The 27,666-nt window shown below is 44.3% G+C and overlaps 1 protein-coding gene across 1 annotated transcript; it reads right to left on the reverse strand.

Annotated features, from left to right (window-relative positions):
• Positions 1-17,528: 17,528 nt before the first annotated feature.
• Positions 17,529-21,857, reverse strand: LOC311147256 (cytochrome P450 7A1-like). The gene is made up of 6 exons (XM_084183926.1): positions 21,583-21,857; positions 20,628-20,868; positions 19,896-20,500; positions 18,946-19,076; positions 18,627-18,805; positions 17,529-18,503 (listed from the first exon to the last, which is right to left on the reverse strand). The coding sequence occupies exons 1-6, from the start codon at positions 21,663-21,665 to the stop codon at positions 18,204-18,206; spliced, it is 1,539 nt and encodes a 512-aa protein (XP_084040052.1). The 5' UTR covers positions 21,666-21,857; the 3' UTR covers positions 17,529-18,203.
• Positions 21,858-27,666: the final 5,809 nt, after the last annotated feature.

Consider the following 27,666-nt stretch of genomic DNA (forward strand, 5'->3'; position numbering starts at 1 on the left):
CAGCATTCCTCCTCCTCCAAACATGGCGAGTTGAGTTGATGCCAAAGAGCTCGATTTTGGTCTCATCTGACCACAACACTTTCACCCAATTCTCCTCTGAATCATTCAAATGTTCATTGGCAAACTTCAGACGGGCATGAATATGTGCTTTCTTGAGCAGGGGGACCTTGCGGGCGCTGCAGGATTTCAGTCCTTCACAGCGTAGTGTGTTACCAATTGTTTTCTTGGTGACTATGGTCCCAGCTGCCTTGAGACTATTGACAAGATCCTCCCGTGTAGTTCTGAGCTGATTCCTCACCGTTCTCATGATCATTGCAACTCCACGAGGTGAGATCTTGCATGGAGCCCCAGGCCGAGGGAGATTGACAGTTCTTTTGTGTTTCTTCCATTTGCGAATAACTGTTGTCACCTTCTCACCAAGCTGCTTGGCGATGGTCTTGTAGCCCATTCCAGCCTTGTGTAGGTCTACAATCTTGTCCCTGACATCCTTGGAGAGCTCTTTGGTCTTGGCCATGGTGGAGAGTTTGGAATCTGATTGATTGATTGCTTCTGTGGACAGGTGTCTTTTATACAGGTAAACAACTGAGATTAGGAGCACTACCTTTAAGAGTGTGCTCCTAATCTCAGCTCATTACCTGTATAAAAGACACCTGGGAGCCAGAAGTCTTTCTGATTGAGAGGAGGTCAAATACTTATTTCCCTCATTAAAATGCAAATCAATTTATAACATTTTTGACATGCGTTTTTCTGGATTTTGTTGTTGTTATTCTGTCTCTCACTGTTCAAATAAACCTACCATTAAAATTATAGACTGATCATTTCTTTGTCAGTGGGCAAACATACAAAATCAGCAGGGGATCAAATACTTTTTTCCCTCACTGTATATGTCACTCCCTTTGGTTCCTTCCCGAGGCGTTATTGATTCTGTTACTCTGTTCCTGTCTGTACGCTTCTCTTGTTTTGTTCCATGTTTATTTATCATTAAATGCACTCCCTGTACTTGCTTCCCGACTCCCAGCGTACATTTTTACAGAATAACGCCTCTCCAAAGGGAAGCATCAGAGAGTTTTTTGTTGTTTTTGTTTATATATTTTTTGGTGACGTCGGGGCCGGGTGCCGCTGCCGAAGCAACCGGGGATGCCTCAGCTGGCTCGTCAGGCTTCCATGCCTCAGCTGGCTCGACAGGTTCTCAAGCCTCGTTTGGCTCGTCAGGCGTCCGTTTTCCGAAGCTACCGGGAATGCCTCAGCTAGCTCGTCAGGCTCCCATGCCTCAGCTGGCTCGTCAAGCTCCCATTCCTCAGCTGGCTTGACAGGTTCTCAAGCCTTGTTTGGCTCGTCAGGCGTCCGTTTCCAAAGCTACCGGGGATGCCTCAGCTAGCTCGTCAGGCTCCCATGCCTAAGATGGCTCGTCAAGCTCCCATGCCTCAGCTGGCTCGACAGGTTCTCAAGCCTCGTTTGGCTCGTCAGGCGTCCGTTTCCGAAGCTACCGTGGATGCCTCAGCTGTCTCGTCAGGCTCCCATGCCTCAGCTGGCTCGTCAAGCTCCCATGCCTCAGCTGGCTCGACAGGTTCTCAAGCCTCGGTTGGCTCGGCAGGCTCAGATGCCTCAGCTGTCTCGGCAGGCTCCCATGCCTCAGCTGTCTCATCAGTCTCCCGCGCCTCAGCCGGCTCGGCAGGCTCCCGCACCTCAGCCGGCTCGACAGGTTCCCGCACCTCAGCCAGCTCGACAGGTTCCCGTGCCTCAGCCGGCTCGACAGGTTCCCGCGCCTCAGCCGGCTCGACAGGTTCCCGCGCCTCAGCTGGGTCGACAGGTGCCTGCGACTCAGTCTGTTCGACAGGTTCCCGCGCCTCTACCGGCTCGACAGGTTCCCGTGCTTCAACAGAGGTGACCGGTCCGCTCCAGATCCCTGGGATCGTCCCTTTGGTTGGCGTCCTGTGGCTGGAGCCGCGCGTCAGGGAGGGGGTACTGTCACGTATACTCCCCCTCTGGCCTCTAGGTCACCAGGCTGCTCTTTATTACTCACACCTGTCACCATCGTTATGCGCACCAGCGCCTCATCAGACTCACCTGGAGTCCATCACCTTCCTGATTACCTCCCCTATATATTTCACTCCCTTTGGTTCCTTCTCGAGGCGTTATTGATTATGTTACTCTGTTCCTGTCGCTAAGCTTCTCTTGTTTTGTTCCATGTTTATTTATCATTTAATGCACTCCCTGTACTTGCTTCCCGACTCCCAGCATATATTGTTACAAAAAGATAATTAGTTAGCTAGCTAACAGTTGTGATGATGACTTACTTAGCTGCTAACGTTAGCTGTAACGTTACTGTCCCAATCACCCAGCTAGTTGGAAAGCTAGTTTGCTAGCTAGCTAGCTGGTGCTCTGTTGTTGAAGTTTGACCAGTTCACTTACTCCATAGGTTCCCCGGTGCTTGCATGGCCCTGTTGTTGAGTCTTCCTCCTCACAACAGGACCTGTGGTGTGGTGCTCACTGCAGTGCTCGTGGTTGTCCTCTCCTAGTGATGCCACAAACTCCTCTGCATCTTGTGCTGTGGTGAATGACAGGCGCTCTTCCTTGTGTGTGGCCCTGAGCGTTGCTGGGTAGGCAAGGAATGACTGGATGCCCCTAAGTCTGAGTTTGTTCTGGACCTCTTTGAAGGCTTTAAGGCGTTGGGAGGTGTGGGTGCTGTAGTGAGGGAAAAAACGCAGTACCTTACTGGCGTGGTGAATGAGCTCTGCTGCTCTGGCTCCTTGTAGAATGGCTTGGCGGTCGTTGTACCGGAGGACCTTGAAGATCAGTGTCCTCGGTCTGTCTGAAGCATTACTAGTCCCAGGTCCCGAGTAGATGCAATGGGCTCTTTCTATTTCAACCTTGTGAGATATGGATGGGATCCATTTAGGGATCATTCTCTGTAGGAATTCGATGGGATCGTCAGGCTCGTCTCCTTCTTTTAAAGAAATTAATCTTACATTTGAGCGATGTGAAAAGTCCTCAATTTCAGCCATCTTGAGCTGTATCTTCTCCAGTTGTGAAGAACAGTGGTTGATTTTCCATTTGCTTTCCCTATTTTCACCTTGCAGATTGTCCACTTCAGTAGACAGGTTGTCAACTACTTTCATCCGTCTCTCAACGTCGATTGTAAGAGCTTCAACAGCCGCTAAAGTCTCTTGATCTTTTTTGTTGAGTGGTTCAACCACCTCAGCTAACACCCATTGTAGCATAGCCTCGAGAGAGTTCTGTTGCTTGGCTAACGCCTCAGAAATGGTGCCAGGTATGAAGGCCTTAGTTTCAGTACTGAGGGCTGTCTTCTGACGCTTAACTATAGGTGAAGAAGTCGGAGGGCGCTGTTTTTCTTGCCTCCTTGGGTAGTCGGCATTTTTAGTCAGTCTTTGGTTCGTTTTTGAAGAGTTCATTATCTAAATAATGTAATGAAATATGAAAAAGAGGTAGCAACATGTGTAAAATGTGAACAGTAGCATGAGATGAGCTATAAAACAGCAAATGTTTCTCTCTGACCCATGGCAAAAGTGTAGAATTGCAGGCAATTAGCTTTAGAACTGTAACATTTTCATGGAGGTCAGTACCCCTGGGCCCCAAAAGAAATCGGGGAAATTGACAGAAAACTCTTAAATGGTATGAAATAAATCTAAACGTATTTCTCACAAGTGTAGCGTAGGCCTAGTTTGTGAACACTGCAAACATGTGTCCACTCTGAGAATGAGAGTGGTAATAGGCTGATGTAGGCTAGCAGTAGGCTTATCAAACACTAACGTTCCAGAATACTGGGAAATGACGGGGGTTAGGCTAATGTCAATTCATTAGCCTACTGGCGATATATTAATCAGGTAGGATTAGCTAATTGATATAGGCCTACATTTAACAAACAAAGGGCAAATAATTCACACAATGAAACAATAAATGCACCCGAATTGGCGGAAGGCAGAGAGTGTATTCCTGGTAAGTAGCACATGTTCTCATAGGCTTAGGTTATACAAACAAACACTCTATTTGTTTATATAGTGGCTATATCCTGTTAAACTCTGAAGCATGCTGGTGGCATTTTCTAAGCAACACATCAATTGTAAACTACTGTAACTTCATTAGGTACATTTTGATTTCAAAACTATTATATAAGTCCTACAAACAAATGCTTAGTGTAGTGTTTGAGAGATAAGCAGCATGTTATTATGCACATCTGGTTGAAATGGTATGCACGTGTTCAGTGCGTGATATTGGAAATATGTATCTGATTGGATGTGCATAGCTTAATCGGCAGGCCCTCATTGGTTGTTGGCCAAAAAAAATAACCAGCTTCCTTTAACCAGGGATGCAACACGTATTACTGTTAGAAAGGTAAGAACCGTGTGATTCTGATACAGGTGAACAGCAACAATGTGACTATTACAGAGCCAGAACAATAGCAGGCAAAGAAAAGCAACAACAACAACAAATATATTTGTCCCCATGTTGGGAATAAGAGATTTGAAAGTCTGGGTCACCAATTACCATTCCAAATGTTTTTTTGTTTTTCTTAAAGCAAACAAAAAAGGTAATATCTTTTACCTAATGGATGCACTCTAAACAGGTGCAAATTCCCATAGGAACAAAGCCATTTTAAAAGTGCTTGTGAAACGTGCCATACCTTCATTTTACAGGAATTAATATACATCAGAGAGGAAGAGGAAGCGAGAGGGATAACTGGGCCCAAAATCTGTCTTCTTTTCGCTCACCAAGCGAGGAGTTTTTGTATGGGGGTCAATGAGTGTCGAATTTGGTTAACAAACATTTGTATGGCTTATTTGCAACGTGTGGCTTACTCGATCGAATAGAAGTTTCGTAATTAGGTTGTTAGTTACGAGTGTACTGATATAAGTAGGACACGTGGCATTCTGGAAACTTGGAGAAAAAACACTTTGGCTACGTTCGTAAATTCACTCTGGCTATCTACTCCGATTTCAGAACACTCTTGTCTGAGTGTGCCAGAGCGAAGAATAACTGACAAATTTACAAACGCTCAACACCCGTTGAATATGGCCGGTGTTAGTAAACGTCGGCAAAAAAGCGTAATTAAATTGTTGCCAGCAGCAGTTACAGTCACCAACCCTCTGGATAACATAAAAAACAGCCTAACCAGCTCTGTTAGGGAGAGTAAAATGGTCAGAGTGAGCTGTTCTCTCATTTGTGTCTGGAAGTAGCTAGCAAGCTAGCCAATGTTAGCCAGTTAGCTTGGGTGCTTGACCGCCGTTGTGAGGCCAGAACGCTCGGATCAACCCTACACCTGATCTTGCCTCCTCCCGACTGCCTTCTAGTGGCCACTAGAGTATCTGGTCAATATAATCAAAGACAGTACAGTATGAAGATAGGCTAAAACTGCTTCTCCAACAGAAATCCCAGATCACACTTGTAGGCGATGTCATGGCGACATTGGCTAGCTAAACTCGTGTAGAAACACGTCATCGGGTCTAACTGTCGTCTCACGCCGAACTGCGCATGTGCAGGCCATCAAATCAAAGGCACTCCTTTGATATAAAGTAGTTTTTGACTAAAATGAAAACGTGTCCGTTTCTTACTTTCAGGAGGTTGGAGTAATAACATGTTCAACTACTTAAGACATAGTCTCTAATCTAGGTTGTGCCTTTAGATTTTGAGAAAATTTACAAGTAAGGAAGAATTTTTCACTTCTCTCATTGACTTCTCAAACTCCAAACCACAGCCTGGTCTGTTTGGTCTGTTTGGCAAGCATTTCCGGAAGTCTCTCGATGTTGCGCCTCTGGGTTTAGAAACGTTGGGATATAATGGATAATCTGTGTATGAGGGGAAAGCTGAAGTCATGACCTTTTCACTTATGTAATCAGATCTCATGTCTGATTTCCAGTTGGTCCACTAGAAAATCACATGATGTGACTTGGCCACTGAATGGATTTTCAGGGCTCACATCTTAAAACGACCTTAGCGATCAGGACTTTCAAGTTATCAAGTTGTTTGTTGAAATAACACACAGACAGGCGAGGAAACTTCAAACGTATATTCCCATTCATTTTTACCATTGGAAACAAATGAGATAGATCAACAGTGCGTATGGGAAAGGGACAGGGGATAGCTAGTCAGTTGCACAACCGGAATGTGTCTTCCGCATTTAACCCAACCCTCCTGAATCAGAGAGGTGCGGGGGGCTGCCTTAATTGATGTCCACGTCATCGGCGCCCGGGGAGCAGTTGTTGTTGGGGGTTAATTATTTGTTACTTTTATTTCATATTATTTTATATTGTATTTTTTTGTGATTTTTTGGGGTATTCTTTCTTAAAACTGCATTGTTGGTTAAGGGCTTGTAAGTAAGCATTTCACTATAAGGTCTACACCTGTTGTATTCGGCGCATGTGACAAATAACATTTGATTTGATTTGATATGAACTGCCTTGCTCAAGGGCAGAACTGTAGATTTTTCCACCTTGCCAGCTCGGGGATTTGAACCAGCGACCTTTCGGTTACTGGCCCAACGCTCTTAAAGGGATACTTCAGGATTTTGGCAATGAGTACTTCCCCAGAGTAAGATGAACTCGTGGATACTATTTTTATGTCTCTGTGTCCAGTAAGAAGGAAGTTAGAGGTAGTTTCGTGAGCCAATGCTAACTAGCATTAGCACAATGACTTTTTAGACATGCTGTTTGTGAAAACGTGGTTAATTAATCATTGATTTAGGGGATGGTCCTTGGTTACCCTATAACTTCCTCCTACTCCTTAAAGGAGTGCACACCTTGACCCCCTAACTAGAGAATTCCATAATATGTTTGAACTTTAGTCACCCAACAACAAAGGGAGTACATTACTAGCTGTACAGATTTTAATCATGGCGTTTTACATTTTGCCCCAGAGAAACCCCAAGTTCTAGCTAAATGACCTCACATAGACACTCTCTCTCTCAGCCGTGCTTGTGTCTCAGACCTCAAATCAATGACTGCATCTCTGCTCAAAGGGCACACTCTCTAGTGTTTTTAATGGCCCTCATCTTAGGTTTACTTTAGGCTGGAATGGTAGGAATGGTTAGCCTCGTCTCAGATATGTGGGGGCCCCCCAATATATATTATTAAATATTAAAATATTTATTTAATTGTAATTATTTTGGGGGTTGGGGGCACCCTGGAAGTAGGGGCCCTCCCCCAGATAGCATATGAAGAGTCATAAGCAATGGCAAAATGTTTAGAATGACAGGAAATTACCTTTAAAACTGCAACATTTTTTCTCAGCCTCATGGCAAAATGTGTACTGCTCTCAGTGACAGGTTTGAATCTGAACTGTGGTGAACTCAACTGTTCTATTTCATGACCTTCGCTAATAACTCCTGCATCAGCTAGAGATAAGGAAACTTTTGCTCTCTGAAAAGCAAACATGCAATTCAACAGTAAGACCAGGGGCCTCATTTATCAACAGTGCGTACATTTCTCAGTAAATTCTAGTGTGTCTGGAGATTCTAGGATTTGCTTGCGCAACTAATTATTGGGATTTATCAAACTATCGCACACAACATATACACATTTTCATTGATAAAGCAGAGCCATGCTATATTTCTGCGCTCGTGAATGAGCATTACAACCCCGCCTGAAAAATGTCCTCCATTCACCTTTTATGGTAACAAAAATGCCCTCATTTGCTGGATGATTTGTAGATGTTGGAACTGGGACATGCTAGTTTCTAAAAGATGGCGCAATGGCAAATTTGATCACATTTATGTAGAGGTGTGGGCAGAATGTTTTACTCTTTTTCAGTGACTTTTTCAAACTAAAAATGCATACCACCAATAGCGAGTGCCAAACACTGGCAGAACATTCTGCAAGTTTGATTGTCTATTTGACATTTTTTAAAGTAAACGCTACAGCACACTTCTACGGAAAATATGAATTGTTGTTCAATATTTTGTTTATCAATAGATGATTGTGTTTCTATCTCCTGCCTTTTACGAGATGTCTCCAATTCAATAGATGCCGCTGCTTTTATGTGTATCTGAATGTGATACTATATAGTACGAGCGAGCCAAGTTATGCATTACTATGCACTGAAGGGAGCTGTATGCATGCTACACAATGATGTTGAAGTAAAGACTTTCTAATCAACATTACCGTTCTCTAATAACGACAACGACAACAATGGCTTACCCGGTAATTCCAGTGCCAGAGCCTATGGACATGAAGGGTACCAGTACCAGAGCCTATGGACATGAAGGGCGATACATACAACAACTGGACATTGTTTCGAGCACAATGGGAAAACTATGAGATAGCTACCGGTCTGGACGAAAAGGAAGCAAAAGTCTCCATAGCAACTCTGCTAACCGTGATGGGAAAGGAATGTCATCTCTTACAGAGGCATCTTCATATGCCTGAAGCAGAGAGAACTGACCCGGTAAAAAATTATAGAGGTGCTACAGAAACACTTTGAGCCATCCAGAAACATAATCTATGAGCGGTACATGTTTAGTGCTTGTCAACAAAGTCAATGTGAAACATCAGAGCAGTACATTGCAAATCTGAGGAAGCTAGCAGACACATGAATTTGGCGCATTACGAGAGGAACTAGTCTGTGACCGGCTTGTCATAGGTACTAAAGATATAGCTGTGTGAGCGCGCATGTTCAGAGAACCCAACCTCACACTGAACAAAGACATTGACATGTGTCAAGCACAAATGTAAATCAGGAAAATTGGTGGAGGTGAACCAGAGACTGTACATTATACCTCCCGTGAGCGAAGTTCAGAATCAAAACGCCAAACATATGGTCGTAAACAGACAGAGTTTACAGGGGATACTAACTAACATAGAATGCCAAACGACTTACCCTGTCATTACTGTAGTTCAGTACATGCCAAATGCCCAGCTCACAGTGTCACCTTCAAGCATGTGGAAAACAAAACCATTTTGCCAGAGTTTGTAAACAAGCACAACACAAACCTCAACTCAATCAACAGATGCAATGTAGTACATCTCACAGGTTAATTCTGTGGAAGACAAGGCAAACAAATGGTTCATTAACCTTAAGCTAGTTCCACTCAGTGATGAGCCATTGACATATGACCCCAGCCATTCAATGAAATGTCAACTAGACACAGGATCAACAGTGAATGTCATAAGCTATGGGGACTTACAGCGAGTCATGCAAGACGACAATCCAGTTCTCCTACCCAGCAAAGCTACACTCAAGCTATATGACGGCACACTGATAAAGCCAACAGGAGAATGCAATCTCAAAGCAGATCATGATGAAAAAATGTTTTATATCAAATTTCAGGTCATTGAGACATCCCAGCTTCCTCTGCTGTCAGCTGACACGTGTGAAAGACTCAGCCTACTACATGTGAACCACAGCCATGTGTTACATCACGTCGACAGCTCAAGCACCACATCCACTGAGGTCGATATGACAACTGAGGAGATCATCTCCAAGTACAAGGACGTGTTGGATGGGCTTGGCTGCTTTCCTGAAGAGCTACACCCAGAAGTAGACAATGCAGCCCGGCCTGTGCAGCAGCTACCAAGACGGATACCTATTCCACTGAAAGAAAGGATCACAAAGGCCATACATTCAGTAGACAATGCAGACATCATCACGAAAGTCACAGAGCCAACACCGTGGATCAGCAACATAGTTGTCATTGATAAACCTGGTAAACTCAATAAAGCCTTACTGAGATCGCACTTCCAGATGCCCACAATAGAAGAGATTCTACCAGAGATATCCAACGCAAAGGTATTCTCAGTACTCGATGCCAAAGATGGATATTGGCAAGTCAAACTTGATGAAGTGAGCAGCTATCTAACACCTTTCTGGACACCTGTGGGCAGGTATAGATGGCTGAGAATGCCATTTGCAATCAAGCCAGCAGCTGAAGAATACCAGTGCAGACAGTGTGAAGCACTACAGGGACTTAAAGGAGTGAGTGTGAATGCAGATTACATTGTACTCTATGAATGTGGTAACACACACGAAGAGGCGATGGCAGATCATGACAGAAACCATTCAGCTCTCCTGCAGAGAGCAAGAGATGTCAACCTGAAGCTGAACAAAAATAAACTCTGGTTAAAGCTACCTAGTGTGACATACATGGGCCATCTTCTCACCACAGAGGGCCTTGACCCAGAGAAAATAACAGCTATTCAGAACATGGGTACACCGACCGATGTCAAGTCACTATAGCGGCTGTTGGGTTTGTGAACTATCTTGCAAAATTCATGCCCCACCTATCTGATGTGTGTGAGCCACTCAGAAGACTGACTGACAAGGACAATGAATGGACATGGCTACCACAGCATGTTGATCCAAGATGGCGTAGCAGTGCGGTCGCGGTTTTATTCATTGTCCTAGTGTAAATATCCCGTTTCTTGTTTTTTTTGTCTATTTTGTATATATTTCTCAATTTTTACTTTTCATTCTTTAACTAAATATACTTTCCTGCAACCCGCCTCACCCAACGTGGAAAGGATTCTATTATTTCTTTATAACTTTCATCAAGAACCTTAAGCTGAAACTAGTGTAGCTGCAACTGAATGGCTACTTGCTATTAGTCACCGTTAGCGTCTTCACCATTGTCCGTGGCCTACACTATCCACCAGCCAGCTCTAGCTCTAGCCTGGACAATTCGTCGGCCAGTCTGCACAGCGTGCTATCGACCCAGAGCTTATTGGACTTTCTGCCGGAATCACTGGACCCTAGCGCCGGATCATCGCAACCAGCTAGCTAGCTGCAACCTGTTGTTGGCTAATTACCATTGCCCTATAGCAAGCACCAGTTAGCCTTGAGCTAGCCTCAGGCCCATCTCCCGGCTATCTACTTCTCTGTCAACTGGACGGGACCTCCTAGTGTTGACACTGAGCCCCGCCGATCCAACACGACTGGTTTGCCGACGAAATCGTCTGATGTGGTTTCAACAGGCTTCCCGTTGCGACGACCACGAACATCCATCTGCCAGCCCCGCCCCACTAGCACACGCAAACTACAACTGTGCTCCCTGCTAGCTGTGCTGAAGCACCAATTTGAACTGCTCTCGGACTCACATATTGCTGTTCACTGGACCTTATGATCACTCAGCTGCACGGTACCCTGTCCTGTTTATTCTCAGCCCAAACGTTATCGCTATTACCAGTTGTTGTCTTAGCTCTCTCTAATAACACCTGTGATTGCTTTATGCCTCTCTCCCATGTCAATTATGCCTTGCCAATTGCTGTTTGGGTTAGTTCTTATTATACAATTTCACTGTAGAACCCCTAGTCCCTCTCAAACTGCCTCAAATAGTTCCTTTGTTCCACCCCCCATACACGCCGAGACCGGCTCAATCGGTGCCTCCAGTGATGCTATCTCTTTCATTGTTACCCAACGCTTAGGGTTACCTGAACTGTACATTACATTTTAGTCATTTAGCAGACGCTCTTATCCAGAGCGACTTACAGTTAGTGAATACATTTTTTTTTTTTTATACTGGCCCCCCGTGGGAATCGAACCCACAACCCTGGCGTTGCAAACACCATGCTCTATCAACTGAGCTACATCCCTGCCGGCCATTCCCTCCCCTACCCGACGCTGGGCCAATTGTGCGCCGCCCATGAGTCTCCCGGTCGCGGCCGGCTGCGACAGAGCCTGGATTCGAACCAGGATCTCTAGTGGCACAGTTAGCACTGCGATGCGGTGCCTTAGACCACTGCGCCACTCAGGAGGCTGTACTCATATCCTTCCATATCCTTTTCTGTACATAATGCCCTGAATCTTTTCTACAACGCCCGGAGAACTGCCCCCTTTATTCTATGTACCCAACGCACTAGAAGACCAGTTCTTAAAGTCTTTAGTCGTATCCTTATTCTAGTCCTCCTCTGTTCCTCTGGTGATGTAGAGGCTAACCCAGGCCCTGCAGCCCCCAGTATCACTCCTACTCCCCAGGAGCTATCATTTGTTGACTTCTGTAACCGTAAAAGCCTTGGTTTTCTGCACGTAAATATCAGAAGCCTCCTTCCTAAGTTTGAGTTATTCACTGCGTTAGCACACTCCGCCAACCCTGATGTTCTAGCAGTGTCTGAATCCTGGCTTAGGAAGGCCACCAAAAATTCTGAAATTTCCATCCCCAACTATAACATTTTCCATCTAGATAGAACTGCCAAAGGGGGTGGAGTTGCAATCTACTGTAGAGATAGCCTGCAGAGCTCTATCATACTATCCAGGTCTGTGCCCAAACAGCTTGAGCTTCTACTTCTAAAAATCCACCTTTCCAGAAATAAATCTCTCACTGTTGCCGCTTGCTACAGACCCCCCTCAGCCCCCAGCTGTGCCCTGGACACCAAATGTGAATTGATTGCCCCCCATCTATCCTCAGAGTTCGTACTGCTTGGTGACCTAAATTGGGATATGCTTAACACCCCGGCCATCCTACAATCTAAACTAGATGCCCTCAATCTCACACAAATTATCAACGAACCTACCAGGTACAACCCTAAATCCGTAAACATGGGTACCCTCATAGATATCATCCTGACTAACTTACCCTCTAAATACACCTCCGCTGTCTTCAACCAGGATCTCAGCGATCACTGCCTTATTGCCTGCGTCCGTAACGGGTCCGCGGTCAAACGACCACCCCTCATCACTGTCAAACGCTCCCAAAAACACTTCAGCGAGCAGGCCTTCCTAATTGACCTGGCCCAGGTATCCTGTATGGATATAGATCTCATTCCGTCAGTAGAGGATGCCTGGTTGTTCTTTAAAAGTAATTTCCTCTCAATCTTAAATAAACATGCCCCATTCAAAAAATACAGAACTAAGAACAGATATAGCCCCTGGTTCTCCTCAGACTTGACTGCCCTTGACCAGCACAAAAACATCCTGTGGCGTACTGCATTAGCATCAAATAGCCCCCGCGATATGCAACTTTTCAGGGAAGTTAGGAACCAATATACACAAGCAATTAGGAAAGCAAAGGCTAACTTTTTCAAACAGAAATTTGCATCCTGTAGCACTAACTCCAAAAAGTTTTGGGACACTGTAAAGTCCATGGAAAATAAGAGCACTTCCTCCCAGCTGCCCATTGCACTGAGGCTAGGAAACACTATCACCACCGATAAATCTACAATAATCGAGAATTTCAACAAGCATTTTGCTACGGCTGGCCATGCTTTCCACCTGGCTACCACTACCCCGGCCACCAGCTCTGCACCCTCCGCTGCAACTTGCCCATGCCCCCCCCGCTTCTCCTTCACACAAATCCAGACAGCTGATGTTCTGAAAGAGCTGCAAAATCTGGACCCCTACAAATCCTCTGGGCTAGACAATCTGGACCCTTTCTTTCTAAAACTAGCCGCCGAAATTGTCGCAACCCCTATTACTAGCCTGTTCAACCTCTCTTTCGTAACGTCTGAGATCCCCAGAGATTGGAAAGCTGCCGCGGTCATCCCCCTGTTCAAAGGGGGTGACACTCTAGATCCAAACTGTTACAGACCCATATCCATCCTGCCCTGCCTTTCAAAAGTTTTTGAAAGCCAAGTTAACAAACAGAATACCGACCATTTCGAATCCCACCGTACCTTCTCCGCTATGCAATCCGGTTTCCGAGCTGGTCATGGGTGCACTTCAGCCACGCTCAAGGTCCTAAACGATATTATAACCGCGATCGATAATAGACAGTACTGTGCAGCCGTTTTCATTGACCTGGCCAAGGCTTTCGACTCTGTCAACCACCGCATTCTTATTGGCAGACTAAATAGCCTTGGTTTCTCAAATGACTGCCTCGCCTGGTTCACCAACTATTTCTCAGATAGAGTTCAATGTGTCAAATCGGAGGGCCTGTTGTCTGGACCTATGACAGTCTCTATGGGGGTGCCACAGGGTTCAATTCTTGGGCCGACTCTTTTCTCTGTGTATATCAATGACGTCGCTCTTGCTGCTGGTGACTCTCAGATCCACCTCTACGCAGACGACACCATTTTGTATACATCTGGCCCTTCATTGGACACTGTGTTAACAAACCTCCAAACGAGCTTCAATGCCATACAACACTCCTTCAGTAGCCTCCAACTGCTCTTAAACACTAGTAAAACTAAATGCATGCTCTTCAACCGAACGCTGCTTGCACCCGCCCACCCGACTAGAATCACTACTCTCGACGGGTCTGACCTAGAGTATGTGGACAACTACAAATATCTAGGTGTCTGGTTAGACTGTAAACTCTCCTTCCAGACTCACATTAAGGATCTCCAATCCAAAGTTAAATCTAGAATCGGTTTCCTATTTCGCAACAAAGCCTCCTTCACTCATGCTGCCAAACATGCCCTCGTAAAACTGACTTTCCTACCGATCCTTGACTTCGGCGATGTCATTTACAAAATAGCCTCCAACACTCTACTCAGCAAATTGGATGTAGTCTATCACAGTGCCATCCGTTTTGTCTCCAAAGCCCCATATACTACCCACCACTGTGACCTGTACGCTCTTGTTGGCTGGTCCTCACTACATATTCGTCGCCAAACCCACTGGCTCCAGGCCATCTATAAATACATTCTAGGCAAATCCCCGCCTTATCTTAGCTCATTGGTCACCATAGCAACACCCACCCGTAGTATGCGCTCCAGCAGGTATATCTCACTGGTCATCCCCAAAGCCAACACCTCCTTTGGCCGCCATTCCTTCCAGTTCTCTGCTGCCAATGACTGGAACAAATTGCAAAAATCTCTGAAGCTGGAGACACTTATCTCCCTCACTAACTTTAAGCATCAGTTGTCAGAGCACCTTACCGATCACTGCACCTGTACACAGCCCATCTGAAATTAGCCCGCCCAACTACCTCATCCCTATATTGTTATTTATTTTGCTCATTTGTACCCCAGTATCTCTATTTGCACATCATCTCTTGCACATCTATCATTCCAGTGTTAATACTAATTGTAATTATTTTGCACTATGGCCTATTTATTGCCTTACCTCCATAACTTGCTACATTTGCACACACTGTATATATATTTATTTCTGTTGTATTTTTGACTTTGTTTTGTTTTACTCCATATGTAACTCTGTGTTGTTGTTTTTATCGCACTGCTTTGCTTTATCTTGGCCAGGTCGCAGTTGTAAATGAGAACTTGTTCTCAACTGGTTTACCTGGTTAAATAAAGGTGAAATAAAAAAATAAAAATAAAAAACACAGCAGTTGAGACTATCAAACAGTTAGTCACACAACACCCAGTGCTCAAATACTACGACCTGAATGATGAAGTCACACTGCAGTGTGATGCCAGTGAGACAGGTTTGGGCACAGCCCTTCTACAGAAAGGACATGTTGCATTTGCCTCCAGAACATTGACTCAGACAGAACAAAGATATGCACAGATTGAGAAAGATTGTCTCTCCATTGTTTTTTCTTGTGACAAGTTTCACCAGTATCTGCATGGCAGAGATTTCATCACAATACACAGCAACAGGGCTGCAGGTAGCTTAGTGGGTAAGAGCGTTGTGCCAGTAACCGAAAGATCGCTGGTTCTAATCCCCGAGCCAACTAGGTGAAAAATCTGTCGATGTGCCCTTAAGCAAGGCACTTAACCCTAATTGCTCCTGTATGTTGCTCTGGATAAGAGCATCTGCTAAATGACCAAAAAAAAGAATTTTTTTTTTTTTATAAGAAAAATTAAATAAATAAAATAACTTTTAAAAAATACTAACTGCTTGAGATGATCTTCAAGAAAACCCTACTCACAGCACACAAGTTACTGCAGAGAATGTTGCTAAAGCTACAAAGATACCAACTCCACGTGCAATACAAACAAGGCAAAGAACTACATGTAGCTGACTTCCTGTCCAGAACAGCTCAATCAACCACAGACAAATGCAAACACTGGCCACAACTGACCTGGAACAGGTGGATCACACCACTGATGTCAACATCTCAACTAAGACAATGGAGTCAATCAAAGCACACCGTTCCCAGGACCCACTGTCTCAGGCTCTGTACACACAAATCAACAATGGCTGGCCTGGAACCAAACAGGATATGAGTCACACACTGAAAGATTTCTGGAAGTACAAAGAGGAGCTCACCACAGAAAATTGAGTGTTTTCTGGCCAAGGATTATGGAGGACATAAAGATCTTTATCAGCAAATACGCCACCTGTAACTCCATCCAGAAGAGACAACAAAAGGAGACACTCATCCCCCACCAAATACCTCCCCTCCCATGGTCCAAGATCGGGATGGACTTACTCACAGTCAACAAAAGCAACTACCTCATCATGGTCGATTATTACTCAGACTATTGGGAGCTCGACAAGCTGACTGACACCACATCATACACCATCATTGAATGCTGCAAAATGCAGTTCAGTAGACATGGCGTTGCCCACACTCTTGTTTCTGATAATGATCGGATAGCTGTGCCGGGGTTACAATGTGTCAGTGACAGTGTACCTACCAGTTCTCTTACCATCCTGGGGTTGATCTCTTGCCAAGCTGGCACACATACACTGCCAGGCGGGGACAGACGAGAGCTGACCTTGGATGGTTATGGCTGGTGGACTGTGTCCTTGTTGTAGACACCACCTCTAATAGCTAGATATGGACAGTGGTGGAAAAAGTACCCAATTGTCATACTTGAGTAAAAGTAAAGATACCTTCATAGAAAATGACTCAAGTAAAAGTAAAAGTCACCCAGTATAATTCTACTTGAGTAAAAGTCTAAAAGTATTTGGTTTAAAATATACTTAAGTATCAAAAGTAAAGGTAAAAGTATAAATCATCACAAATTCCTTATATTAAGCAAACCAGATGGCACCATTTTCTTGTACGGATTGCCAGGGGCACACTCCAACATTCAGACATAATTTACAAATGAAGCATGTGTCTTTAGTAGAGTCCACCAGATCAGAGGCAGTAGGGATGACCAGGGATGTTATATTGATAAGTGTGTGAATTGGACCATTTTCCTGTCCTGCTAAGCATTCAAAATGTAACGAGTACTTTTGGGTGTCAGGGAAAATGTATGGAGTAAAAAGTACATTATTTTCTTTAGGAATGTAGTGAAGTAAAAGTAAAAGAAGTTACAAATATTAATAGTAAAATAAAGTACAGATACCCCAAAAAAACTACTTAAGTAGTACTTCAAAGTATTTTTACACCACTGGATATGGATCCATAAATCTATGTAACAATCATTGTTTTATGATCTGATGACTGGACAAGTTACTTCAGGGCACAGAGGAGCTGGCCAATTGTGCCATAGGTCTACTCACTCAATCTTGGCATCGTCTAACTTCAAGAGTAGTCTTCTAATTAAAAGCCAAATCCCACTAACCCAAAGCCCTTATGGACCTGAGATGGGACACCAGCACCTGGTGTACTACACCTTCCAATGTAGCACAGAGAGAGAGAGAGAGAGAGAGAGAGAGAGAGAGAGACCTTATCAGAGGTTTATTGAATGACCTATACCATGAGAGTGTGGCTTGTCTTTGTGTATGTTTGCGTGAGTAGTGATCAAAGTAATGACTGAATGGTAAATGAACAAATGAATGGCACAATACACCGTTGTACAAATGTATTGATTTTATACTGCTTTTGTAAAGTAAACATCACATGTGTTTTTATACTTGTTTTGTACAGTATATCAAAGTAAACATGAATACAGATAATACAATCATTTTATCCCAGCATTGGGAATACGTCAATGGAACTAGAATGTACATTACACTACTCAATCAGTGCAGTTAGAGCCATTCAACAACACAGTAAATAGGGGTAATTACCAACTACTGATTGTGAAGGTCACAAACAGAAGCACAACTGAAATGTTGAATGATTTCACAGTTCAAAGATTGAGGTTGGCAATCGTGATACAGTAATGATGCTTACGTGGAAGATTCAGTAAATATTACTGATAACATTTTATATGGAGTTCCATTAATGTCACTTTTGAAATGGGACTGTGGCACCAATGCTACCTTTGTGAGGCTAAGACAAACCCCTCTGTATCAACTTAAAAAATACATTATAACAATACATCGCAGTGTATTTACATCCCACTGGGCACCGACATCAATTCAACGTCTATTCCACATTGGTTCCATGTCATTTCATTGAAATTTAAACAATGTTGATTCAACCAGTGTGTGCCCAGTGGGATCATTGTGGCTTAAATTCTTAAATATCCAATATATACAATTCACATTATGGAGAAAGTAGATCAGTGGAGTCTGTCTTACTGAGTTTTCAGTTTGTATCTAAAGTCAATATCATAGGTGGGCTGCAGGATCCCCAGGCCTGCACGTGATTGGTCGAGAGGAGGCACTTTAACGGCTGAGTCTAGGAGCTCCATGTCGAAGTAGGAAAGCACCAGCGCTAGGAACTGCTTGATCTCGTGCACTGCAAAGAAGCGCCCAGGGCACTTTGTCACCCCTGAGCCGAAAGGCATGTAATAGTACCGCAGTTTGCGCCCCTCCCTGTAGAACGTTGTCTTCTCTTGGCCGCTGTCATCCAGATATCTGTCGTATTTGTAGGTCTATGGATTCACAGAAAGAGGAGTATTAGGAAAATGTACTGTCAAGTAAAACTGGCCCTAGTTATGAGGCCTTCATACTAGACCCCCTTCATCTTTAAAGGAAAGAGCCTGAGCATCACTCACCAAGGGGTCCTCGTAAATTTCGGGGTCAAAGTGGAGCATCTGGGGGTAGAGGGCGATGACGTCATCTTTGCGGATGCGGTACGACTCCTGGTTGTCAAGGTGAAGCAGGAAGTCCTCTTTAGCCACTCGGACGTTCATTGACGCACTTGACAGTCGCATGGCCTCTTTGATGATGCTGTCTGCAGGGCAAGAAGACATTACTCTTTATAATCAAATTTTCACTGGATAGCTTGACTTTGGTCTCAAACATGATTTAGTTACAATATTTATTAGATAATTTTGGCTTTATTTCACCAGGTATATTGCAACTTCCCCTTACCTATTACAGGCATGTTGTCCAGGTCCTCCCGGGAGAGAGTGAGTTGTGGTTTGCTAGGGTCGACACGCTGACCTGAACTCTCCAGAATCTTCTTCACCTCCTCATTGGCTGCCTTCATAGCCTCTGGACTCCTGAAGACAAGACAAGATAGAGGGTCAGTAAAACCATCAAGTTCAGACTATACAGATTGATGAATCACAATATTCTCAACGTGCACTTTGGTAGAGGTGGATAAGTTTGTTCTATGCAGCTCTATGACAAAGGGAATGCTATGTTTCTCCAACTGTATTTAATCAGTGGTTCTTGACACCTCTGTTATCGCAAGAGTTACTGTGAGCCAGTGCTAAGTCGCAGTCAGAGCATTGTTGAGATTCCGATGTACTGTACAGGACTGTTACAAAATACATTACTCTGGCCTTAACTCCACCACAATGAGCACATTATCTATATTCAGCAGTTAGAACAAGATAGCTTGTTGTAACAGCTATCTTGGCAGTGAACATCCTCAGATGCCCTGTACTGTACTGCCGTGTCTGTGTGCACTGTTCTGTGTATTCTCTTCGGGACTAACTGTTCTGTTCAGTTCAACTCTTTGTAATCTCCCGTGGGAAGATTCTGCGTGTAGATCGAGAGAATCTGCCAGGACTGAATGGGATGTGTGATATCCGAGCAGCATTAGTACATATATATATTTTTTTACTTGTTATGTATCAGCATTGGGCGAAGCCGGTGGGGGTGTTCAACACGTACGAACACAGAAGTTAATCACGCAGCTGACCACATTACGCAAGATTTTACTTCTGGGTTAACAGAGACTAAACTCTTTGTAACACTTTCTGGCCTACCTAGTCTGTCCTAACTAGTCTCACATTGAGTGAGCTTGGCCAAACTTATGACACAAGTCTATAGAGGAGACACTAAGGATGGGAATGAGCCTAAGCCCTACATACCTGATCATGTAGAGCAGGCTCCAGAAAGTAGCAGGAAGTGTGTTGGCCTGCGAGGCCCACAGCAGAGCCACATGGGTGCGGGCCTTGCTCAGGTCGTTGAAGGTGGACAGCGTGTCATTTAGAAGCATGCGCAACGAGATCAGGTCTGATACGTTCTCGCGTTTGCTCAAGTTCTCGGCCAGCATGGTCTTAGCCAGGTTCTCCCTGGCAGAGTGGGCGCTCTTGAACACGTGGATGGGCAAGCCGGCCACCAGAGCCGGGAAGATCTTGTCGAACTCCTTGAAGTTCGCCAGAGCATTGAGCACCAAAGCCTTCTGGGCCTCCTGGCGCGCAGCATTCTTGTCATTGCCCAGATCCTTGCCGAAGAGCGTCAGGTAGCCGGACTCGAACATGACCTTGTAGCAGAAGGCGAAGATGCCGTCCACGTCCCAGCGGTCCTTGCTGGGGCTGAGGGTGTCGGACTGCAGCATGACCGACTGTAGGTTCTCCATCATGGTCTCAATGAGTGAGGGGAGGGCTTCGCCCTGCAGGGTCTTCAAGAAGGTCTGGTGGAGGTTCTCTGTGGTGTAGCCGTGTCTGGGGTCCATGCTGTCATGGCCGAACGCCTGGGGGGAGACAGAGAGAGGTTTAATTTAATACTCTTGAAAGTCTGGATTGACAGAGATAGATATATGAACTCATTATCAGCAAATGTTTAGTTGAACAACAATTCATAGGTAGGTTTGTCCTTACCTTGACCGAGGTAGAGAAGTGGAACTTCTTCCAGTCCAGATGCCTGCCTTGGCGGATGACGGCATGGTAGGAGAAAGGGTCACACAGGAAGTGAAAGTATTTGCCAGCGATCTTGCAAGTGAAGATGTGGCCATATTTCTTCTGTCGGCTCCGGAGAAACTCCAGGGGGTTGGCTCCAAACTGGAGGGCACAGCCGAGGTACGGGATCAAACCATTCTCCACTGGAGGCTCACCTGGTTGTCTGGAAGAGCAACAACACACATTTAACATAATAACAACGATAAAGCAATGCCCAAACAAGCCAACAGAGATAGCTGTACATATGAAACACAAAGGTGATGTTTAGACATACAGTAAGAGATGTTAAAACACTTGACTTAAACAGCAACAAAGTAACCCAAACAACAACATAGTAATGCATAAATAAGTGTGTGCTAAAACAAGATGTACTCAAACTACAAGGTCAATTCAAACAACTTTGAAAGTAATGAATCACATCCAGCAGAGTGAAACCCAATGACACTGCAGCAATCTAAGAATAACATTACCACTTATACATAACTATCTGGTTTTAAAGTACCACATGTCAAAGACGCTGATTTATCTCCGGATTTTTTGACATGTGAACAACACTAGTCTCAATAAAAATGAAAAACCTACCACAGTGAACAAAACTTGAAAGCAATCTGAGTTTTAAGAGCAATGACAGGTGACACAAATAAAACCATATAACCTCCAAGAAAGAAAACAATTAAAAGTCAGCTGCTCTCTAGTTTTCTTAAAAGGAATATAACTACATAACCCACATTCTACATCTCCCAAATCCTTACATTATTATTATTACAATGAGTTCCATTATATGATGTTATTGTCTACATTCCACATTTGATTTCTTATCTTTTAAAATGTTACACGTAAAGGCATTTTACTATACAATGCATGGGTCTCTGCTTACCTCTTGCGGATCCCCAGAGCAAGCCACAGACAGCAGCAAAAGCCAATCACCACTGCCCAAATCAAAGATATGGTGATGATCATGGTTGCTAAAGATGCTCCAAAAGGCTAGTGGCAAATGCCAGTGCAGTGAAAAGATCACAAGCTGCCTTAGAGAGGTCTAATGGTCAGATTCAGTGTTGACTCCCTAGCAGAGAGAACACAGCTAGCTGACAGTAGAGGTTCTGGAGACCGTGCTTGTGGCATCCTTAGGTCTAAGGCAGCTATTTATACAGTGCTCCACACAAGCCACGGGATGGGAGATGAAGCAATAAAGCAGTGGCAATGAACGATTGGCAGGTGCAGCCAAGACACCGCCTTCCTGTTTTTGTTACATGTTTGCCAGTGTAACCTGTTACACTAGATGTCTCTAGGAAATCCATGGAAGTGTGTGTGTGTACAATGGCCTTGACTGTAGTCCATGGACAACTCCACCTGAAGGACAGCAGACAGAACCTGATAGCACCACTGGGTTGGCAAATAGCTTTCAAGGTCTTTGATAATTCTGTGTGTGTCTCTCTCTGTGTGTGTCTGTGTGTGCGTACACAAGTGTTTGTGTGTCTTTGTGTGTGTGTACAGTGCATTCGTAAAGTATTCAGACCCCTTCACTTTTTCCACATTTTGTTACGTTACAGCCTTATTCTAAATTGATTAAATAGTTTTTTCCCCCTCATCAATCTACACACAATAGACAATAATGAAAAAGCAAAAACTGGTTTTGCAAATACACTGCTCAAAAAAATAAAGGGAACACTTAAACAACACAATGTAACTCCAAGTCAATCACACTTCTGTGAAATCAAACGGTCCACTTAGGAAGCAACACTGATTGACAATAAATTTCACATGCTGTTGTGCAAATGGAATAGACAACAGGTGGAAATTATAGGCAATTAGCAAGACACCCCCAATAAAGGACTGGTTTTGCAGGTGGTGACCACAGACCACTTCTCAGTTCCTATGCTTCCTGGCTGATGTTTTGGTCACTTTTGAATGCTGGCGGTGATTTCACTCTAGTGGTAGCATGAGACGGAGTCTACAACCCACACAAGTGGCTCAGGTAGTGCAGCTCATCCAGGATGGCACATCAATGCGAGCTGTGGCAAGAAGGTTTGCTGTGTCTGTCAGCGTAGTGTCCAGAGCATGGAGGCGCTACCAGGAGACAGGCCAGTACATCAGGAGACGTGGAGGAGGCCGTAGGAGGGCAACAACCCAGCAGCAGGACTGCTACCTCCGCCTTTGTGCAAGGAGGAGCAGGAGGAGCACTGCCAGAGCCCTGCAAAATGACCTCCAGCAGGCCACAAATGTGCATGTGTCTGCTCAAACGGTCAGAAACAGACTCCATGAGGGTGGTATGAGGGTCCGACGTCCACAGGTGGGGGTTGTGCTTACAGCCCAACACCGTGCAGGACGTTTGGCATTTGCCAGAGAACACCAAGATTGTCAAATTCGCCACTGGCGCCCTGTGCTCTTCACAGATGAAAGCAGGTTCACACTGAGCACGTGACAGACGTGACAGAGTCTGGAGACGCCGTGGAGAACGTTCTGCTGCCTGCAACATCCTCCAGCATGACCGGTTTGGCGGTGGGTCAGTCATGGTGTGGGGTGGCATTTCTTTGGGGGGCCGCACAGCCCTCCATGTGCTCGCCAGAGGTAGCCTGACTGCCATTAGGTACCGAGATGAGATCCTCAGACCCCTTGTGAGACCATATGCTGGTGCGGTTGGCCCTGGGTTCCTCCTAATGCAAGACAATGCTAGACCTCATGTGGCTGGAGTGTGTCAGCAGTTCCTGCAAGAGGAAGGCATTGATGCTATGGACCGCCCATTACCCAGACCTGAATCCAATTGAGCACATCTGGGACATCATGTCTCGCTCCATCCACCAACGCCACGTTGCACCACAGACTGTCCAGGAGTTGGCGGATGCTTTAGTCCAGGTCTGGGAGGAGATCCCTCAGGAGACCATCCGCCACCTCATCAGGAGCATGCCCAGGCGTTGTAGGGAGGTCATACAGGCACGTGGAGGCCACACACACTACTGAGCCTCATTTTGACTTGTTTTAAGGACATTACATCAAAGTTGGATCAGCCTGTAGTGTGGTTTTCCACTTTAATGTTGAGGGTGACTCCAAATCCAGACCTCCATGGGTTGATAAATTTGATTTCCATTGATAATTTTTGTGTGATTTTGTTGTCAGCACATTCAACTATGTAAAGAAAAAAGTATTTAATAAGATTATTTCATTCATTCAGATCTAGGATGTGTTATTTTAGTGTTCCCTTTATTTTTTTGAGCAGTGTATATACAAAATGAAAAAATGAAATATCACATTTACATAAGTATTCAGACCCTTTACTCAGTACTTTGTTGAAGCACCTTTGGCAGCGATTGCAGCCTCGAGTCTTCTTGGGTATGATGCTACAAGCTTGGCACACCGGTATTTGGGGAGTTTCTCCCATTCTTCTCTGCAGATCCTCTCAAGCTCTGTCAGGTTGGATGGGGAGCGTCGCTGCACAGCTATTTTCAGGTCTCTTCAGAGAAGTTCGATCGAGTTCAAGTCCGGGCTCTGGCTAGGCCACTCAAGGACATTCAGAGACATGTCCCGAAGCCACTCCTCCGTTGTCTTGGCTGTACGCTTAGGGTCGTTGTCCTGTTGGAAGGTGAACCTTCGCGCCAGTCTGAGGTCCTGAGCGCTTTGGAGCAGGTTTTCATCAAGGATCTCTTTGTACTTTGCTCCATTAATCTTTCCCTCAATCCTGACTAGTCTCCCAGTCCCTGCCGCTGAAAAACATCCCCACAGCATGATGCTGCCACCACCATGCTTCACCGTAGGGATGGTGCCAGGTTTCCTCCAGACGTGACACTTGGAATTCAGGCCAAAGAGTTCAATCTTGGTTTCATCAGACCAGAGAATCTTGTTTCTCATAGTTGTCCTTTAGGTGCCTTTTGGCAAACTCCAAGTGGGCTGTCATGTGCCTTTTACTGAGGAGTGGCTTCCGTCTGGCCATTCTACCATAAAGGCCTGATTGGTGGAGTGCTGCAGAGATGGTTATCCTTCGGGAATTTACTCCCATCTCCACAGAGGAACTCTGGGGCTCTTGGTCACCTCCCTGAACAATGCCCTTCTCCCCAGATTGTTCAGTTTGGCCGGGTGGCCAGCTCTAGGGAGAGTCTTGGTGGTTCTAAACTTCTTCCATTTAAGAATGATGGAGGCCACTGTGTTCTTGGGGACCTTCAATGCTGCAGACATTTTTTGGTACCCTTCCCCAGATCTGTGCCTTGACACAATCCTGTCTCGGAGCTCTACGGGTCAATTCCTTCCACCTCATCGCTTGGTTTTTGCTCTGACATGCACTGTCAACTGTGGGACCTTATATAGACAGGTGTGTGCCTTTCCAAATCATGTCCAACCAATTGAATTTACCCCAGGTTGACTCCAAATAAGTTGTAGAAACATCTCAAGGATGATCAGTGGAAACAGGATGCACCTGAGCTCAATTTCGAGTCTCATAGCAAAGGGTCTGAATACTTATGTAAGTAAGGTATTTCTGTTTTTTATTTTGTATAAATTAGCAAACATTTCTAAAAACCTGTTTTTGCTTTGTCATTATGGGGTATTGTGTGTAGATTGATGAGGAAAATGTTTTATTTAATCAATTTTAGAATAAGGCTGTAACGTAACAAAATGTGGAAAAAGCGAAGGGATCTGAATACTTTCCGATTGCACTGTATGTGAGTCTGTCTCTGTCTCTCTCGCTCTCTCTCTCGTGTGTGTATGTGTGTGTGTGTGTCTGTGTGTGTGTGTGTGTGTGCTTGTTGTGACCTGTTTTGACAAATTGTTGAGCCTAGTAACTAGGTGGAGGACGCGAGGTAGTGTTTTTCAGTTGCTTTTACAACATAAATATCAAAACAATAAATATGTTCGCACTCAAGATGTAATTATCTTGAACAATACATTTAGCCATGAACTCATCCCTGAACTCTTCCATGAACCCTCAGGACAGAACATTAAAATGTATTATGGATGATGTAAGCTTCTTGGAGAGAGCCTCTCCACAGGGTTGTTTTGGACAAGTGACTATGTCCACCCATATTAGTGTGAGTCAGACACACATGCTTGAACAATGGGTGTCATGTCATGTGAAGCTCTTTGTAGTCGAAAATTACGTGACATTTCATCAGCAAAGGTTATGTTGGGGTGACACTGAGTGACACCTGCCCTTAAAATACACTCTTAGAAAAAAGGTTTCCAAAAGGGTTCTTCGGCTGTCCCCAAAGGAGAAACCTTTTTGGTTCCAGATACTGTAGATGATGGCGCCGGCAGACATGGTAGCTCTGCTTCAAGCTCCTAAGCAACTTAGCAGTATTTAGTTTTTTTGTTTGTTATTTCTACACAAGCATTTCGCTACACCCCAATAACATCTGCTAAATATGTGTATGTGACCAATTACATTTGATTTGATTTGAACCCTTTTTGGTCCAATGTAAAACTCTTTTGGGTTCCATTTTTTTTGTGTAGGTTTGCTTTCTCAATATTAATTTCTATTCATTTTCAACAGAGAATAGCTGTAATTGTTAATGGGAATTTAGTGTGTGAAATTTCAGGATCTAAATAAACAATCTTGAACTTGTAAGCAGGATTGTTGCATCTTTACACATACATTTTACTCAGATACATTTCCCCTATATTCTCTTAACCACACGATGATTCTCTGATAACAATAAGCAACTAAGATTTTCATCTATTTGCCTACATGTTTCTCTGTCTACATAGCCATTTTCTTCCCATCTCACCAAATGTAGCTCCTAGGCATTCATCACACGCACAGCAGACAACTGACAGTTCAAGATTAAATCATGAGAATCATTAATTAAAGAGGAAAAGTTTAAATTAACCCAGCGAAGAGGTAAAGATGTGAACAGGATGGAACATTGCAACACCTGTGATGGCATGTGCATGTTTTTGATTTAACATGAAGTTATCAGTTTATACATTCTTCGGGGAAAAAAATACTTGTTGGTTTTGCCTTTATCCCTGGCGTCATGTCAACTCATAGTTTCAAGGTTAAGGTCTTGTTCATTCTTTGAGTTTTATCACTTGTAGTCTCTTCGGTGAGAGGAGTTTTTCTAAATTGTAGTGGTAAACTTTATATGTGAAACTTTGAAAACGTTCCCTATTAAATGTACATAAAACTGATAGTCAAATCAGTAAATCAGATAAATCCATGAAAACTTCTGCCCAGTTCTGCCCTTGTGTTTAAACCAAATTATATCATTTATATCAAACCCTTTGTTTAGTTCTTCATCTATTTTGATATTTTCAGCTTCTTCCTTCCTCTTTGTAACTAACTTATTTATTTAAATAACTTCAGAGGTACAACAAAATAGTTGTCAACCAAAACCCCTTGTGACCAGTGATGTGGTGGCATTGCATCACCACTCTCCTGCCAGCCTGTCCTTTGAGTTTAGACTGTAGTAACCTTAATCCATCCACCTTCACACAGGTCACTCCTGGACAGAATGTTACTCCCGTATCGTGGGTGTGGCGGACTGTGGCTGGCTGTGTGGCTGAGGTCTAATATCATTTACAGTCAGGACGTACAGTATTCCTTTATTTTAGCAATCCCCTAATGTGTGATGAAAACAAAATGGATAATGCAGCTGGGGGAATGCAAGAGCAACATAAGTTGTTCAGAGAACCATGCTGCTGATGTGGGAGTCCTTTTATACAATCACTGATGTGTCATGACTGACTGACGTTTAGGCTTATGGGTGTGATGCTGTTAATGTTTCTATTAGGTTTGGGAGGGTGTTGTTTACTGTCTGCTGACAAAGAGTTTGTGGCTAAAGCAGGCCCTTGTGACTGGAAGTCTGGTCCAGATGGTCAGATCCAGTGTGGCTCAGTTGGTAGAGCATAATGCTTGTAACATCAGGGTTAAGGGTTTGATTTCCACAGTACGAAAATGTATGAACTCACTACCGTATGTTGCTCTACTAAGGGTGTCAGCTAGTGATTCAAACGTCAGATGATGAAATCAGTGCAG

Source organism: Coregonus lavaretus (assembly GCF_964263955.1).
Source record: "Coregonus lavaretus genome assembly, chromosome: 19".
Classification (NCBI taxonomy): Eukaryota; Metazoa; Chordata; class Actinopteri; order Salmoniformes; family Salmonidae; genus Coregonus; species Coregonus lavaretus.

Coding starts and splice junctions, on each gene's coding strand:
- LOC311147256 (XM_084183926.1), bottom strand. CDS start 21,665: ATGATCATCACCATATCTTTGATTTGGGCAGTGGTGATTGGCTTTTGC. Junction 19,077..19,895: donor AGCCTGCTCTACATGATCAG/GTATGTAGGGCT, acceptor TCTTGTCTTCAG/GAGTCCAGAGGCTATGAAGG. Junction 18,806..18,945: donor GGACAACATGCCTGTAATAG/GTAAGGGGAAGT, acceptor CTTGCCCTGCAG/ACAGCATCATCAAAGAGGCC.